Genomic DNA, 14,525 nt, shown 5'->3' on the forward strand with positions numbered 1-14,525 from the left:
GCTCCAGCTCAAAGAGCATTCACCGGATTATGTGCGGTTGTGATCCCTGCTGCCATGCTTTGGTGTTTGATTACCATTTATAAGTTTTAAACATTCATAAAATACAAAAAGTGAAACAAAGAAAATCGTCCTCAATTCATGTTTCTCATAAAGTCCAAGAAAAAGGAAAAACATCAACTCTGGGAATCAGATTAAGCTCTTTTAAAACTTCTGAAATCGCATTTATCAGTGGTCTTTATAACAAAGGTAATTCACATTGTATAAACAGATCATAATACAGGGGAATTTAAGTGACTTTTTATTGCCTCTAAACTCTAAACTGAACAAAGAGGTGATACGAGTCACAAAACATCACGTCGGCATCTGCTGGTTTAAATGGGCAACTACATTAAAATACAGACACAAACTGGCTTTTTTAAATGAGGGATTAATGATGTTAAATATTACTCCGGAACCAGTGGAACCCCCCGCCTCGATAAACTTAGGCAATGTTTGAGACTTATCACAACAGACGTGAGAATCTACATGTAAGGTAAGATTTTGCATTCAAGGCAGCAGTCATCAATATATGGAATTACTTCTGAAGCAATACGGTTTGAACTTTGAAGTGATGACAAACCACAGACTCCATTACCAAAGCAAACTGGAATCTGGAGAATCCATACAATGTTTATTGAATATCTATTTGTACATCTTGTTTCAATGACTGCATGACAACACTTGTACTTGTACACTGTGCATTGTAAGCATCACTAAGCAATCATATTTATAACAATTCATATTTCAAGATGTTATGACAATTAATGATATAACAATGCATGAACCTATATTATGCAACTTTCAGAAAGAAGACAGGCGTGCAATGTTTCAGAAATAAATGATCTGACATGGATAAAGTAATCAATGAAAACCATGTTCAGACGTTTTTCACAAAAAGTAGTCAAGCCCATTCTATCTACAGGTACATCTCAAAAATTAGAATATCATGAAAAAGGTCAATATTTTTTGTCACTCATTTCAGAAAGTGAAACCCATATATTATATAGATTCATTACACATAGAGTGAAATATTTCAAGCCTTTATTTCTTGAAAGTTTTATGATTATGGCTTACAGATAATGAAAACTCAAAATTCAGTCTCAGAAAATTAGAATATTACATAAGATCAATAAAAAAAAGGATATTTTAAACAGAAATTTCAGGTTTCTGAAAAGTATGTTCAGTTCTATGTACTCAATACTTGGTTGGGCCTCCTTTTGCATGAATTACTGCATCAATGCGGCGTGGCATGGAGGCGATCAGCCTGTGGCAAAAAACACCTAGCACTGCTCAGGTGTAATGGTCATCTGCATTGTTGGGTCTGGTGTCTCTCATCTTCCTCTTGACAATACCCCAGATTCTCTATGGGGTTCAGGTCAGGCGAGTTTGCTGGCCAATCAAGCACAGTAACACCATGGTCACTGAACCAGCTTTTGGTGCCTTTGGCAGTGTGGGCAGGTGCCAAGTCCTGCTGGAAAATGAAATCAGCATCTCCATAAAGCTTGTCAGCAGAAGGAAGCATGAAGTGCTCTAAAATTTCCTGGTAGATGGCTGCGTTGACTATGGACTTCAGAAAACACAGTGGACCAACACCAGCAGATGACATGGCAGCCCAAATCATCACTGACTGTGGAAACTTCACACTGGACTTCAAGCAACATGGATTCTGTGCCTCTCCACTCTTCCTCCAGACTCTGGGACCTTGATTTCCAAATGAAATGCAAAATTTACTTTCATCTGAAAAGAGGACTTTGGACCACTGAGCACCAGTCCAGTTCTTTTTCTCCACAGCCCAGGTAAGACGCTTCTGACGTTGTCTCTGGTTCAGAAGTGGCTTGGTAGCCCTTTTCCTGAAGACGTCTGAGCATGGTGACTCATTATGCACTGACTCCAGCTTCAGTCCACTCCTTGTGAAGCTCTCACAAGTGTTTGAATCAGCTTTGCTTGACAGTATTCTCAAGCTTGCGGTCATCCCTGTTGCTTGAGCACCTTTTCCTACCCAAATTCTTCCTTCCAGTCAACTTTGCATTTAATATGCTTTGACAGCCACCCCTTTCAGTAATGACCCTCTGTGACTTACCCTCTTTGTGGAGGGTGTCAATGTTCATCTTCTGGATCATTGCCAAGTCAGCTGTCTTCCCCATTATTGTGATTTCAAAGAACAAGAGATACCCGGAATTTATACTGTGGAGATGGTCATTAATTGAAACTCAAATGTAAATATTCTAATATTTTGAGATACTGATTTTTGACTTTCATGAGCTGTAAGCTCTAATCATCAAAATTAAAACAAACATTTTTTTTTTAAATGTTTTACTTTACATGTAATGAATTTAAAATATATGAAAGTTTCACTTTTGAAATAAATTACAAGAAAAAATGAACTTTTTCATGATATTCTATTTTTTTTAGATGTACCTGTATCTATCTATCTATCTATCTATCTATCTATCTATCTATCTATCTATCTATCTATCTATCTATCTATCTATCTATCTATCTAGTTGGGTTTTAGAGATCTCCACCAGTATGTACAATCAAAAGTGCTTCTAAAATACACTACTGTGATTTTAGTAACACATAGTATCTTAAAATAAATGCATTTACTAACCAAAGAATACTCTGGCTTTGTGTATTTTACACTTACATTTTTACTTCTTTTTATGAAGCATCTAAGAGGAGCCCTGAGCTCTGCAACTAAAAGCACCCACAAAAATGGGCATAAACCAGTGACTGTGGCATAATCATTGTTGAGTTGGTCTGAGACCCTATAGCAGAAAAGAGAAAGAAGACAATAATTTATAAAGAAGTACGAGAAAAACAGATGTGTGTTGAGAAGGCATTTTAGGTCCCTCAAAGTCTATCATACACTAATAAGCTTAAGTCAAATCTGATTGTGTGGGTGTTAGCTAAAAGCTGTAAAAGATTTGATAATAAAAAAAGTTATTTCACAAAATAAATAAATGCAATTCAGTGTTTTTGAAAAAAACTGTCTATAAATCCTAAAATAGTTCTGAAAATATTACTGCTTGTTAATGTTCAAATACGGCATACAAATAACAGCTCCTTAAACGTCCAGCAGAGGGAAGTAGTAGCCTGAGTAGTTAAAGGAATAATTAGTTTGTTTGTGATGATGGATTTGTTTCTTACAAACATGCTGCTTTTTGCTTCAGAAGATGTTAATTTATGCATTGGAATTGTTTGGATTACTTGTGGATTATTGTGCTGTATTTATCAGCTGGGCTCTCATTCTGACGGCACCCATTCAATGCAGAGGATCTTTTGGTGAGCAAATGATGAAATGCTAAATTTCTCCAAACCTGAGTGCATTTTCAGCAGTTTTTCATTTTTGGGTGAACTGTTCATTTAACGGTCTAATATGTATTAAAAGTAATATATCAAAAAGTAATATACCAATATGTCAAATAAAGTATGAATACAATGTGTGAATAAAAATGTTTGTCACAAACCAGTTGCTATTCCAATGGTTTGTTGGTTGTGGGTCAGATGCAAGCTTTAATGTCAAGGTTTGATCTGGTCTTTGCAAATTCTTTGAGTTTCTTGACGCCATCTTTGGTAAACTTGTTGTCAAACAACCTGAGATGAACAGAAAATATATTTGTGTTTCAGAATCATGAGGAAATAGACTATAGTAAATCAGCTTTAAATGTTTCTTACCACAGATACTCTAATGTAGTGTTCTCTTTCAGAGCAGCCATGAGGACTTCTGCTCCTTTGTCCGTCACTAGGTTGTCACGAAGTCTATAGGATGCAGAATGTTTCAACTCAGTGAACATTTAAGATAAATAAATGATTCGAGAGATTGAAATTATGGAGATAAGTCTCATTTACCTGATATCCGTCAATGTGCGATTCGTCCTCAACAATTCTGCAAGGTAACCAGCTCCAACATCTCCAATTTTATTGATGGCCATTCTAATGAAAGAATGATATTGTAAACACTAAGTCAAGTGCAACATGTGCATTTTTAACTGAAAATTATATTTTCTCTGTCATTGTTCACCTGAGATCAGTCACAGTATGATTTTCTTTCAGCGCTTCTACAAGGATCTTCAGGCCTTCACAGCCAAGTCCTGTCGCAACCACCCTAGAGCGAACATACACAGCCATAACAAAATTGACTAATGACTATTTTATTTCAATTATTTATTTATACATTTAAAAAAAATATATATATATTATACAATATTGGTGGTCAGTTTTATTTATTTTATGACATTTTGATTTTCTTGATATTTTTTAAAAGAGTTTATATATAAATTCCCCACTTACCACAGCCTCCGAATGCGACAATCTGGGTTTCTCAGAACAAGGGATAACACAGACGCTCCCTCTGAACCAAGAGGATTCTGGCCCAGACTTTATGTCAAGAACATACAATAATTATCACAAAGCACAAAAATATCATTTAACATCGAGTGTATCACATCTGCCTCCAAACAATTATGCCTACTGTTAGTACTTACCTGAGTGTTGAGAAAAGAGGAAGGACTGGTAGGAGCCGGTGTAGTCCGTCAGCATCGAGTCCTTGAGCATCTAAATTTAAAACCTGCAGGTCTGGACTGAGCTGTAACAGGAAGGCTAGCTCGCTCCAGTCCCTGTTTACCGAACCAGATTGATCTAAGGCCTGCTGTGAAAGAACTTTCATCCAACTCTGTAGCCGCTGTGACAAACCAGTGTCTTGGGCCTCATATAGACAGTGACAAACATTGACCTGCCTCTCCGGGCTGAGGGTGGAGCTCTGGAGTTGAGATTGTAACAGATGGAGAAGGAAAGGTGGAGTCGGGTCTGGAGAGGGCTGACAACGGAGCAGATGCATCTTGGGCCCATCAGGGAAAAATCCATTTAGGATCAGACGTGTTCTGGGAACCAGCAGGCCGCATACAAACCTGGATAAGCGGAAATAACTGGTCAGTTATTAAATAGAAAAATTTTACAACCTAAACAAGCCTCTTTTTACCATAAAAACTTTGAAGATTTGCATTCAAGACACTGTATATGTGAATTGCATTTTTAACGTGTTTTTGAATAAAAAGACAAACAAAAAAATGAGTGTCACATCACTGACCTGCTGATAAAATGCATTTAATATGACAACAGTTTTAAACGGTACCTGCAGAAAAGATCCATGTGTCCAGACTGATGTTGTTCACCACAGCGAAGGGCCTTCTTAATACGACTGCGGAAGAGACGCTGTGGTCTGCTGAATTTGTTAATGGCTGATGCCGTTTGCTTAAATGCATACTGGATATAGCGGCCTATGCTTGGTTTGAGGCCTGAAAATGGATCTGATCCTGAGAGTGACTGGAGAATATAGTACAGGGCAGCCAGAAACTCCTGCACGCTGGTGTGGATAAAATGAAAGCCCTTTTCAAAGGTGAGGGACGCTCGATCCTCTTTAAGTATCTCTGAGAGAAACACCTGTGAGAGTTTGGTGCTATCCAGATTAAAAGAGTTCAAATCAGAGCTTTCAAAGATGAACCGTCTCTCCAGGAGGCCTTTGAAGGCCATTGCTCCCAGGCTTTTGAGTATAGGCTGCATTTCGCCAAGGACGTGAGGGGCGTGCTGAAGCCTGGTGTGATGGGAGCCCTCACTACGCCCTTGCACGTGGAATAGCAAGATGGATTTAACAAAGCAGCAGTAGATTTCAGAGATCGTGACTGGTTTTGAGTTCTCCTCAGAAGGTCTTAATAAAGAGTTTGGTTGGTTGGCTTCCTCAAGGCCTCCTTTTTCTCCTGAATTGGCACTTACAGTATCAGGACAAAGGCAGGAGCCGCCATCATGCAAGGCAGTGGACACGATCCAACAGAATGCGGGAATGTGGCACATGAGTAGAAGGGGTTTATGGGATGACACTGAAGCCCACACTGCTTCGGCAGCCTCAGGAGAGCTGCAGTTCTGCTCAAAGTACTGCTTCTGTTGAGCTACAGAGAAACCGAGCAGACTGTAAAACTGGCTGACCAGAACTGGAGGAACTTTGGAGACCGCATGAGGTCGTGAAGTAAGGAAAATGGACACTCCTGGAAGCAGATTTCCCTTAATTAAGTTCACCACAATGGATTGTATAGGCTGCACCCGCTCAGGATCTGAACACTTGGGAGTGTGTTCGAAATTAAGAGGGTAGCAGAACTCATCCAGACCATCTAAGATGAGTAAAAACTGTGTTGGGTTTGAGTTTAGTAACTCGGGCAAGAAAGGTTTCAGGTGGATGTAGTGATCCAATAGCAGGTCCTGCAAGCTCTGCTCTTGAGTTATGAGGTTCAGCTCACGAAAGGACAGAGATAGGACAGCCTTAGAGGAGTTGGTTTCTGCAGCCCACTCTCGCACCAGGCGTCTCACAACCGTGGTTTTCCCACTTCCAGCAACTCCCGACAGCATATTCACACCACTCGCTTGGTTGCACAGCAGATTCTCATATACGTCCTTGAAAATGCAGATCTCATCCGCGCGTGTCCTGAAAGCATCCCCAACTCCTGCTGACTCATGTCGGCATTGAGAAGACGATGCATAACCAGCTTGTCTTGAAAAAGTGATATCAGTCCAGCATCCACTCTCATCCTGTCCTAAAGTCTGTCTTCTGATGGTGAGATAGTCCACCAGGCCATGCTGTCTGGCCAAGATGTCCTTGTGTTTTTTGAGATGCTCTTGCCTGTTGGCCTGTCCTAGTTTGGCGGTCTTATCTTGAACACTTGGTAGTATGTAGAGGAAAGCCCTGCATGATCCTTCTCCTCTCCCATTTAGCACATCCAGCAGAACTCTCATGCAATCTCTCTCACCTCGAACAGCTGAACCTCTAATAAGACTGAGGTCCTCCTCGGTCACTGCCCCCACATTAAACAGCACGTCCAGAAGATGTGTCAGGTGTCCGCTGTAGTTCTCCACCAGCTCCACCCGACGCTGTTGAATCTCTGCGCTACAGGATCCAACAGCCATCACTTTAAAAGGTTCCTGATTGTGGGGGAGTTTGAGGCCCCCTAGTTAAGGCCTGATCTTGCCCCCAAAGAAAACGAAATTAGTAAAAAGTCAAAACTTAAAGTATTTGTGCTTTTTAAGTATTCAAGCATTTTAAAACAACGATTCACAAACTATATAAGTCACAAGCTCACAATTTTTATTTATCTTATTTACCGCCATGATTACTTAATTGAAACGTATATGAATAAAATGTATATGAAAATAACTTCAGTCACAAATTTAATCACAAAACATTTCATGATTAAGATGGATAAACTCAAGATTCGCGGGAACAGTAGGCTAATAGTTCCAAACAAGCACATCGAAAAAAACAAACAAAGCGAAATTGTTTAATAAATAATAATAAACTTACGCATTATTCCCACACTTCCGTAGAATCTCATTGATTTAATGTTGAAAGTGAAACTACTGAACGATACATTAAACCTATTATGAACAATTAATATCTTTACAAATCGGATGATCTGTCGATTACTTTGTAGGCCGTTACTAGATGAGACAAATATTTATCGCTATAGTAAAACAAACGTTTCAGTGGTCTGAAACATGAAATCCTCCGTATGAATTCCTCTCAAAGTCACCTGATACAGTCAATTGTGCAATAGCAGAATACAAGAAGTTGATCATCTCCGCCCAGTCACAGTCACTCGTGCTCTTCTCTGAATAGTCTTATTTATTGTATGTGGCTGGTTTCTGTTTACTAGAGGACACTGATTTCAAACCACTCATGCATTTATGAGTAATTAACACCTACAGGCTGTATTCAAATTGCTTCAGGTTTGGTGTGGAAAAACAATGACATAATTGCCAGTGACATAATCTCATTCTCCAAGTCTTTCCTTTCCTGGATCATATTACCAAAACTCCACAATTTGCTGCTAAGCAAATAGTAATATTGCTTTATTAAAAGCAAAATTGGATTTCCACTAGATTAAAAAACAATATGCTGCAAACACAAATACCCCTTTCCCATGCATGCTATGAAAAATAGAGCTGACAAGGCAATGCTTTTTTTAATCAGCTTTAATATTCTCAAATACATTGTCAGTTTGCTTCGAAATGACAGATTTCTTCAAGGTATTTTACACAAATAGTATAAAACAAAAATCACAAGTGTGAATTATATATCAACTTCGGGGCCAAGGGTGTGGACAGTATTGGGGGTATTTTTTTTTTATAAATGTCAAAAATAGATATTTGTTCTAAATACATGCGGCACTTGCACATACACCAGCATTCCTTTCAGTGTTGTCTTTTAAGCATCCTCAACTATGACACCAGCTATGATAGGCACATGCTCAATGTTTCTCTGAACATTGTCCTTTGACGGACACGAAAACAAGGCGATATCAAACAATTATGCCATCAAGAGTTTTAGGTGCCTGAAATCCTAAAATGCAAAGGGTATGCCAAATTTCCACTTTTTAGTTTCTAAAACAACATTTAGATTTGGTTTGTGAACATTTAGTAGTGTTACCTTTTAGCTACATATGCACAAACCTGCATCAAGCCAAGTTACAATTTATTTTTGTAGATAACCTACAACTTCCCCTACTATTATGGCTAACAACATCTCTCTCAAGCTGTGCAGTGATCTTAAGAGCAGTGCTAATATGGGAAATGGCATTAATATGAGAGATTATTGTGTCCAGTGTATTAGGTGCACAAAGCCTGAGCGATTCACCACTGGAGAGCGTGAGGGAAGACCACTCTCAAAAATCAATCTTTTGTCCATCACTGGATTTCTTCTCATTTTTGCAGGAACTCTCATCTTATCAAAGATACTTTCTAACCCTAACATTTCGAGGCACAGATTTGGGACTGAGAATATAAACATTTATTGATCTCTGAACTCAGATTGAACCCTTAAAGTGGGTAACGAATAATGAATGGATCATAATGTAAAAAACGGGGCTGGTTTTCTAGCATCACTGGACATAGCGTGCGGATTCTTTCTATCAACATTAAGATTTCTTTCGGTAGCTTTACATACATGCCACGCACCTTCAATGCACTTGGTATAAGCTCCCAAAAAGTTTGTCCTCCTTTTTTAACACATCAACTAATATTAATAACTTATGAGCAAACATTATGTCACACAAATAGTGTGTAGAACAAGTTTAACCGTTCAAGTGAACAAGTCATCTTCTCTATGCAAAAAGTAATTAATACCATTCCTATGAACGCAAAAGTGTATTGGTTCTGATAGGTTTGGATTGCAGAATTCATAGAAAAGTAATCACAGGTGAACATAAATAGAACCGAAGCTAACAACTACTCATTATGAACCCTGATTTACCTCGTTAGCATGGCTGAGGTCACCTTCTCTAACAAATCAACATTTCCCAAATAAAGCTAGATAAAGACAGAGTGCAGGAAATGCACATATATATTGTTATGTCTTGGCTTTTTGACATATAAAATCATAATATTCATATAACAGTATTAATCCCCCAAAACATAAATAAATTTGCTGGATTTTCACAATTTAAAGCAGAGGCCTTTGGTGCAGCTAGCTGGCGTCTGATTGGCAGAGAAACTCCGCCTTTAGTCATGTGATTGATGAACTAAGGAGCCTATCTGGAAGATCCTGTGAGAATGCAGGAAGTGCTTGGTCATGACTTGTCCATCATCTTGAGTTGAGGCGAGGGGCAGTCTTTTTGAGAAGAGAGAGAGAAAATAATAAAAAAAAGTTTGTTATCGTTTTTATTAAACAATCTTGATAAAAAGGGGGTTTTTTTTGTCAGCAGTGCTCACCACAGAAAGGTGTCCATCCTTAGCCTTGGCTATCAGCAACTCTGAGCCAGATGTAAAATCTATGATCCCTTCTTTTCCTTGTGCCACATTGAACTTTATACTGTCCATGAGAGGGAAAGCAATAGATTTTATTAAAAAAAAAGTTAATTTCATAAACGGAAATCTGAGATTTACACAAGTCTGCCTTGAAACTCAAAACAGTTTTTAAAAAAAAAAAAGATCATTTTGTGTCTACAACTCACCTTCCTTGGTTAATGTTAATGCTGTTCATCTTCTCAGCACAGATGGCCACTTTGGTTAACGCTTCAATGACATGCTCGCTCTGAAGCACCACATCACCCTGTGACACCAATACAGATAATATATTCACTCTGAAAGCAGTTGGTTTAGCGCTTAAGGAAATTAAAAGCAAATAAGACTTACTTTCTGCTTATTGTCTTCACAAGCAACATGGAGAACAAACATGCCGTCACTCAGAGAGCTGACAGAAATCCCTACAGATAAAACAGAAGTGGTCAGTGTGTCACTTTTTAATTGGTTGTGATTCACTTTTTTCAATCGGTGTGGTCACACTAGAGCACACTAGACATCTGAATTTGTGAAAAAAAGTGGCTTTTCGAATTCAGTTTGGACAAAATTCTGAGTAAAGCATTTAAGTCTCTGGTTTGTTTCATGTGAATGGTATGCCTTACAATTGGTATTAAAGCAAGCTGCTCTTACTGAACTGTATCGATATTGTATATTACTCACACTTACAATGCAATCGTACCATAATATAGTCAAACTAAGTGCAAAAACAGCTTAAGCTCACCTTTCAGTGAGCTGTAGTCTATACGCTGTTTGAGCTTGGCCTCCTCCACAATGATGGCACTGTTCGCCAAGAGCAGGAGCTGTCGGTTGCGTGCTTTGTATCCTTTTCTATCATACTTAGTCACTGGAACAGCATACTATGGGGAAGGATGGATTACATTAGCAGAATCACTTTTCTTTTTCACGTGCTGCCTATTATCATAGATGCTTGTCGTGTATAGTACTGTATGTTGTTCGAGCAAACATTGACAAACACTGAGAAATAAGGTAATATGTAGGAGATCACATATTCAGTCACGTAAAATTACACATTTTTGGTGAGACCGATGAGAGGATGTAGTTGTGAATCACAGTCTGAACCACATTAAAGACAGATTTCCCAAACAAATGAGCCCAGAATTCAACCAACCTTCATCTTCTCATTCCCCAGAGCCTCTTGCACTTTAGAGTTGATTTCCTCACCACCTTTTGACAGACGCAGAAAAAAAAATTAGAATATACAACACAGGAAATGTGTCTTCAAAGTGAGATGAAATCTGAAAACTCACTAAGTCTTGTGCCCACAAAAAGTTTTGGGACGCTTTGTGGATAGTTGTCCTTCTTGTCCTTAAAGATTTCACTTGCGACCATCTTCTGCTCCAACTGCATTAATAGATAATAAAGCAGTTTTTTCAGTAACTCAATCAAAATAAACGAATAAATAATCAAATATAAAAAAAATTAAAAAATACAAAATTGGACTAATAATAAAAAATTAATAAAATATTTAACCATGTAAAATGTAACAACAGGTACTTTCATTCTAGGTTAATTTACAATAGCCCTACAATCAAATGAATAAATAAATAATACAATATAAAATTAAAAATACTACTACAAATGATTTTTTTTTTTTTAAATAAAACAAATAAAAAAATAAAATAAAAAAGTTATAAAACAAAACACCTGGTGCTTCCATTCCGGGTTGATATTCTTGCAGTACTTCCACACCATGTTCTGCATGCAGAGTTTGCGGAGCTGCTCTGAAGCCTGTGAGCGAAAGGAAGGCATAATCTCTCATCTCACATCTAGAAGAGTCGATGTTTGTACAGATCACTGATTCATGACAGACATCTCTCACCTCAATGAGGGCGGGAGGTGGCGTTGGCCAGCTCTTATCCAAAACACTTTTAGGAAGGCTCCTGTGCAACTTCATTAGGAACGAGTAGCGAACATAGTCCAAGAAGTATTCATTCTCTGGACAACGTGGCTGGTGGCGGTAGATGAAGCCTTTGATGAACCTGTAACAGTGACCACAGATGGTAAAAACAAAAGTGGGCATACGCTCTCTCACTGGCCAGAATCACATCACTGACTATTGTACACACAGACCTGCGGATGGTGTTGGCAGCCTCTCTCCTGCGCTTTGCTTCCCTCTGGGCCAGAATACCTCTCCACCAGGCTTGGATCTTGATAGCTGATTGACGCATTTTACGGTATTTGGTTTTTTGACGGTAGCCTTTCCAGGATGACTGCAGTTTGGTAGCTGTGCATGAAGAACAGTTTGTTGAGGTTAAAGTTAGGCAGACCCTCCAGTGAAGAGTTACATGATACGTCTTTGAATATGGCTCATACCAAGGCTGTGTTTTCTGACTTCTAGTGCATCTTCGGTTGCAAACAAGGTTTTAGGGAAGCGGATGAAGATTTTGGTCCTTTAAAAGGGAGAAAAAAAAAGCCTTTTTTGGAACCACAGAAAGAATACTGATTTAAAAAAAATACTTTTGGCCGTAATAAAATAAAAGTTAGAATTTTAAATGCTTATTTGTGTAACCAACCTGCCGAGTTTGTACTCCTCAGGTTTGTAGCCGAGGTGCTTGACGAGTGTGGAAACTCCATCGACCAGACGGCCATCCCAGTTCGGCCAGGTGTCTGGACACAGGGATTTATACCTGAAACAGGAAATCACAAGCATTACCCACAAAACTACATTTTAAGCAGAAAGAGGAATCACTGTTTTCAACACACTGCTTGTTCCCTTTGACCTTATTTATCACTGAAGTCCACAGGAAGCGCTGAGCTTTCAAAAAGAGGATTAGAAAGTGTGAAGAGTAACAAATAAGATTTTTTTTGTGAGAGCCTTGCTGAAAAATAGCCTAAATCAGCTAAATTAGTTCAGGCTAACTGTAAGTTAAAAGAGTATTGTGGGTTACCATTATGAGGTATGTTTGGTCACCCAACAGGGCTACACTTGAAATAATAACCAGGCTGTGCCATTAAAAGAACAGTTGATCTGGGGCTAAGTTTTTATATTCTTCTGCCATGTAGATGCCAACCTCTGCAGGAAGGTCTCGTAGCGACGACGATATGCAAAGCCAGCTCTCCTCACCCTAAGGTTTTCCATCAGACCAAGATATTTTACTTGGTGCCTGATGAGGACTTCATCAAAACGCCCTGTAGAGAGACAGAGAGATTTCAGTATAATGAGGCTTCATAAAATGTAACGGATGTATAAAACTATACATTTACCACTATTTATGAGGATTAGAGCTTATTAACAAACAAAAGACGCTAGCAAATATCAACAAAAGACAAGGGCAAAACAAAGGAGCTGATGAAGTAAGAGAGAATCAGTGTGAGGGAACGAGTGACTGCAGTTTGAACAATTAATCCATTATATCACACGTAATGGCACAAATAAACTCAAAATATATATAAATACTCAAAATAGATAGATAGAAGCCCTTTAACAATCAGAAAATAAAATAGTAAAACTTTTACAATTTCATAATTTTCTCATTTAAATTCTATATTTTTTTTAGACATGTATAGCAGTTTGGTTCATCAATGTTTAATTGTTAAATGTTTAAATGACATGAAAAAAAAGTTCAATAAATTCTACAATAAATCATAATCATCTCCTATAATAATATATCATTTTCTACATCCCTTGGAGTACCACAGAAATACTATGTTATATGAACATGGCAATAATTCTAAAACATGGAATGCATCAAACTACCACAATACTGTCATTTAAAAGCATAATGATACTGTCGGGATAATAATGGTAAGGGAACAGGTGCGAGGAATGAGCACAAATGAGAAAAATTATTTCTAAGTGATGAATGGCATTAAAACTCCAGTACAGAAAAGTGCTCACAAACCTGCTTGCTTGGCATCATTAGGCTTAATGCAACGCACGTAAGACGGATCCTTAGACATCAGGATTTCCATCAACTTCGCCAGGCTGTTCTTGAACTGGGTTGCTGCCTGGTCGCAGCGAGCCAACGGAACGAGAGATCAAGAAAAACAGACGGCCAGTAAGAACAAGCAAGAACACAAGTCACAGTGTGCAAGTCCAGCCAGGCAGTGACAATGTGGGAGAAGCCAGTGGTAAACAATGCAAGCAAACAACTAAACAGCAGCCCACCCACACTCAACCAATGGGGCTCTGCGGAGTGGGCACTGCGATTGGGGGGGATTCAGGATTGTATGCAGTCACATGGAGTGAAGAGGTACCACAGTGTCAGGGCATTCCTCACAGTGTGGGTGACAAACAGAGATTAGCAATTTCATGGACTCAGGCCAAGCTGCTGTGGTTTATGTATAAATGCCACTATGAACTGATTCACAAACAAATTTTGTTGTTTATGGTTCTGTTTTAAACAATCAATATTTGACGCTATATATTTAACCTTCTAGAAATAGCAGTTTTTAAGTTTTAAAAAAAATTATACTTGAGAGATTACTTTTTGGATAATAACTGGATGGATAGATGGACAGACAAGACGGATCAATATTTAAACAGCCATATAGATAGATAGACAGACAGATACCGTCTCTGGGCGTTTCTTGTCTGTGAGTTCTTCTCGGTCAAAACACTGAGTGAGGATTTTATTTTCGGACATACACATGACCTGAAAATAGAGACATATTTCTTATTT

At 38.5% G+C, this 14,525-nt stretch overlaps 2 protein-coding genes across 6 annotated transcripts in view; both read right to left on the reverse strand.

Annotated features, from left to right (window-relative positions):
• Positions 1-633: 633 nt before the first annotated feature.
• Positions 634-7,680, reverse strand: LOC306854292 (NLR family CARD domain-containing protein 3-like). Of its 2 annotated transcripts, XM_079392184.1 has the most exons (9): positions 7,388-7,680; positions 5,174-7,045; positions 4,527-4,949; positions 4,333-4,419; positions 4,064-4,147; positions 3,892-3,975; positions 3,718-3,801; positions 3,510-3,636; positions 634-2,807 (listed from the first exon to the last, which is right to left on the reverse strand). In XM_079392184.1, the coding sequence occupies exons 2-8, from the start codon at positions 6,991-6,993 to the stop codon at positions 3,543-3,545; spliced, it is 2,676 nt and encodes an 891-aa protein (XP_079248310.1). In that variant the 5' UTR covers positions 6,994-7,045; positions 7,388-7,680; the 3' UTR covers positions 634-2,807; positions 3,510-3,542. The 2 variants fall into 2 exon arrangements, with proteins under 2 accessions (XP_079248310.1, XP_079248311.1); XM_079392185.1 differs by lacking the exon at positions 634-2,807 and having other exon boundaries at positions 3,414-3,636; positions 7,388-7,639.
• Positions 7,681-8,050: 370 nt separating this feature from the next.
• Positions 8,051-14,525, reverse strand: part of LOC306854289 (unconventional myosin-Ic-like) — a 48,491-nt gene continuing 42,016 nt past the window's right edge. For all 4 annotated transcript variants that reach the window (XM_079392170.1, XM_079392171.1, XM_079392173.1 and 1 more), the window contains 15 exons: positions 14,418-14,498; positions 13,746-13,851; positions 12,915-13,032; positions 12,417-12,530; positions 12,217-12,293; positions 11,974-12,127; positions 11,723-11,882; positions 11,548-11,631; positions 11,151-11,244; positions 11,012-11,067; positions 10,604-10,739; positions 10,216-10,286; positions 10,035-10,132; positions 9,793-9,892; positions 8,051-9,691 (listed from right to left, as the gene is read on the reverse strand). In XM_079392170.1, the coding sequence (XP_079248296.1) occupies positions 9,665-9,691; positions 9,793-9,892; positions 10,035-10,132; positions 10,216-10,286; positions 10,604-10,739; positions 11,012-11,067; positions 11,151-11,244; positions 11,548-11,631; positions 11,723-11,882; positions 11,974-12,127; positions 12,217-12,293; positions 12,417-12,530; positions 12,915-13,032; positions 13,746-13,851; positions 14,418-14,498 (1,476 nt within the window). In that variant the 3' untranslated portion in view covers positions 8,051-9,664. The remainder of the gene's footprint in view (positions 9,692-9,792; positions 9,893-10,034; positions 10,133-10,215; positions 10,287-10,603; positions 10,740-11,011; positions 11,068-11,150; positions 11,245-11,547; positions 11,632-11,722; positions 11,883-11,973; positions 12,128-12,216; positions 12,294-12,416; positions 12,531-12,914; positions 13,033-13,745; positions 13,852-14,417; positions 14,499-14,525) is intronic.

Source organism: Barbus barbus, assembly GCF_936440315.1.
Source record: "Barbus barbus genome assembly, chromosome: 34".
NCBI classification, from domain to species: Eukaryota; Metazoa; Chordata; class Actinopteri; order Cypriniformes; family Cyprinidae; genus Barbus; species Barbus barbus.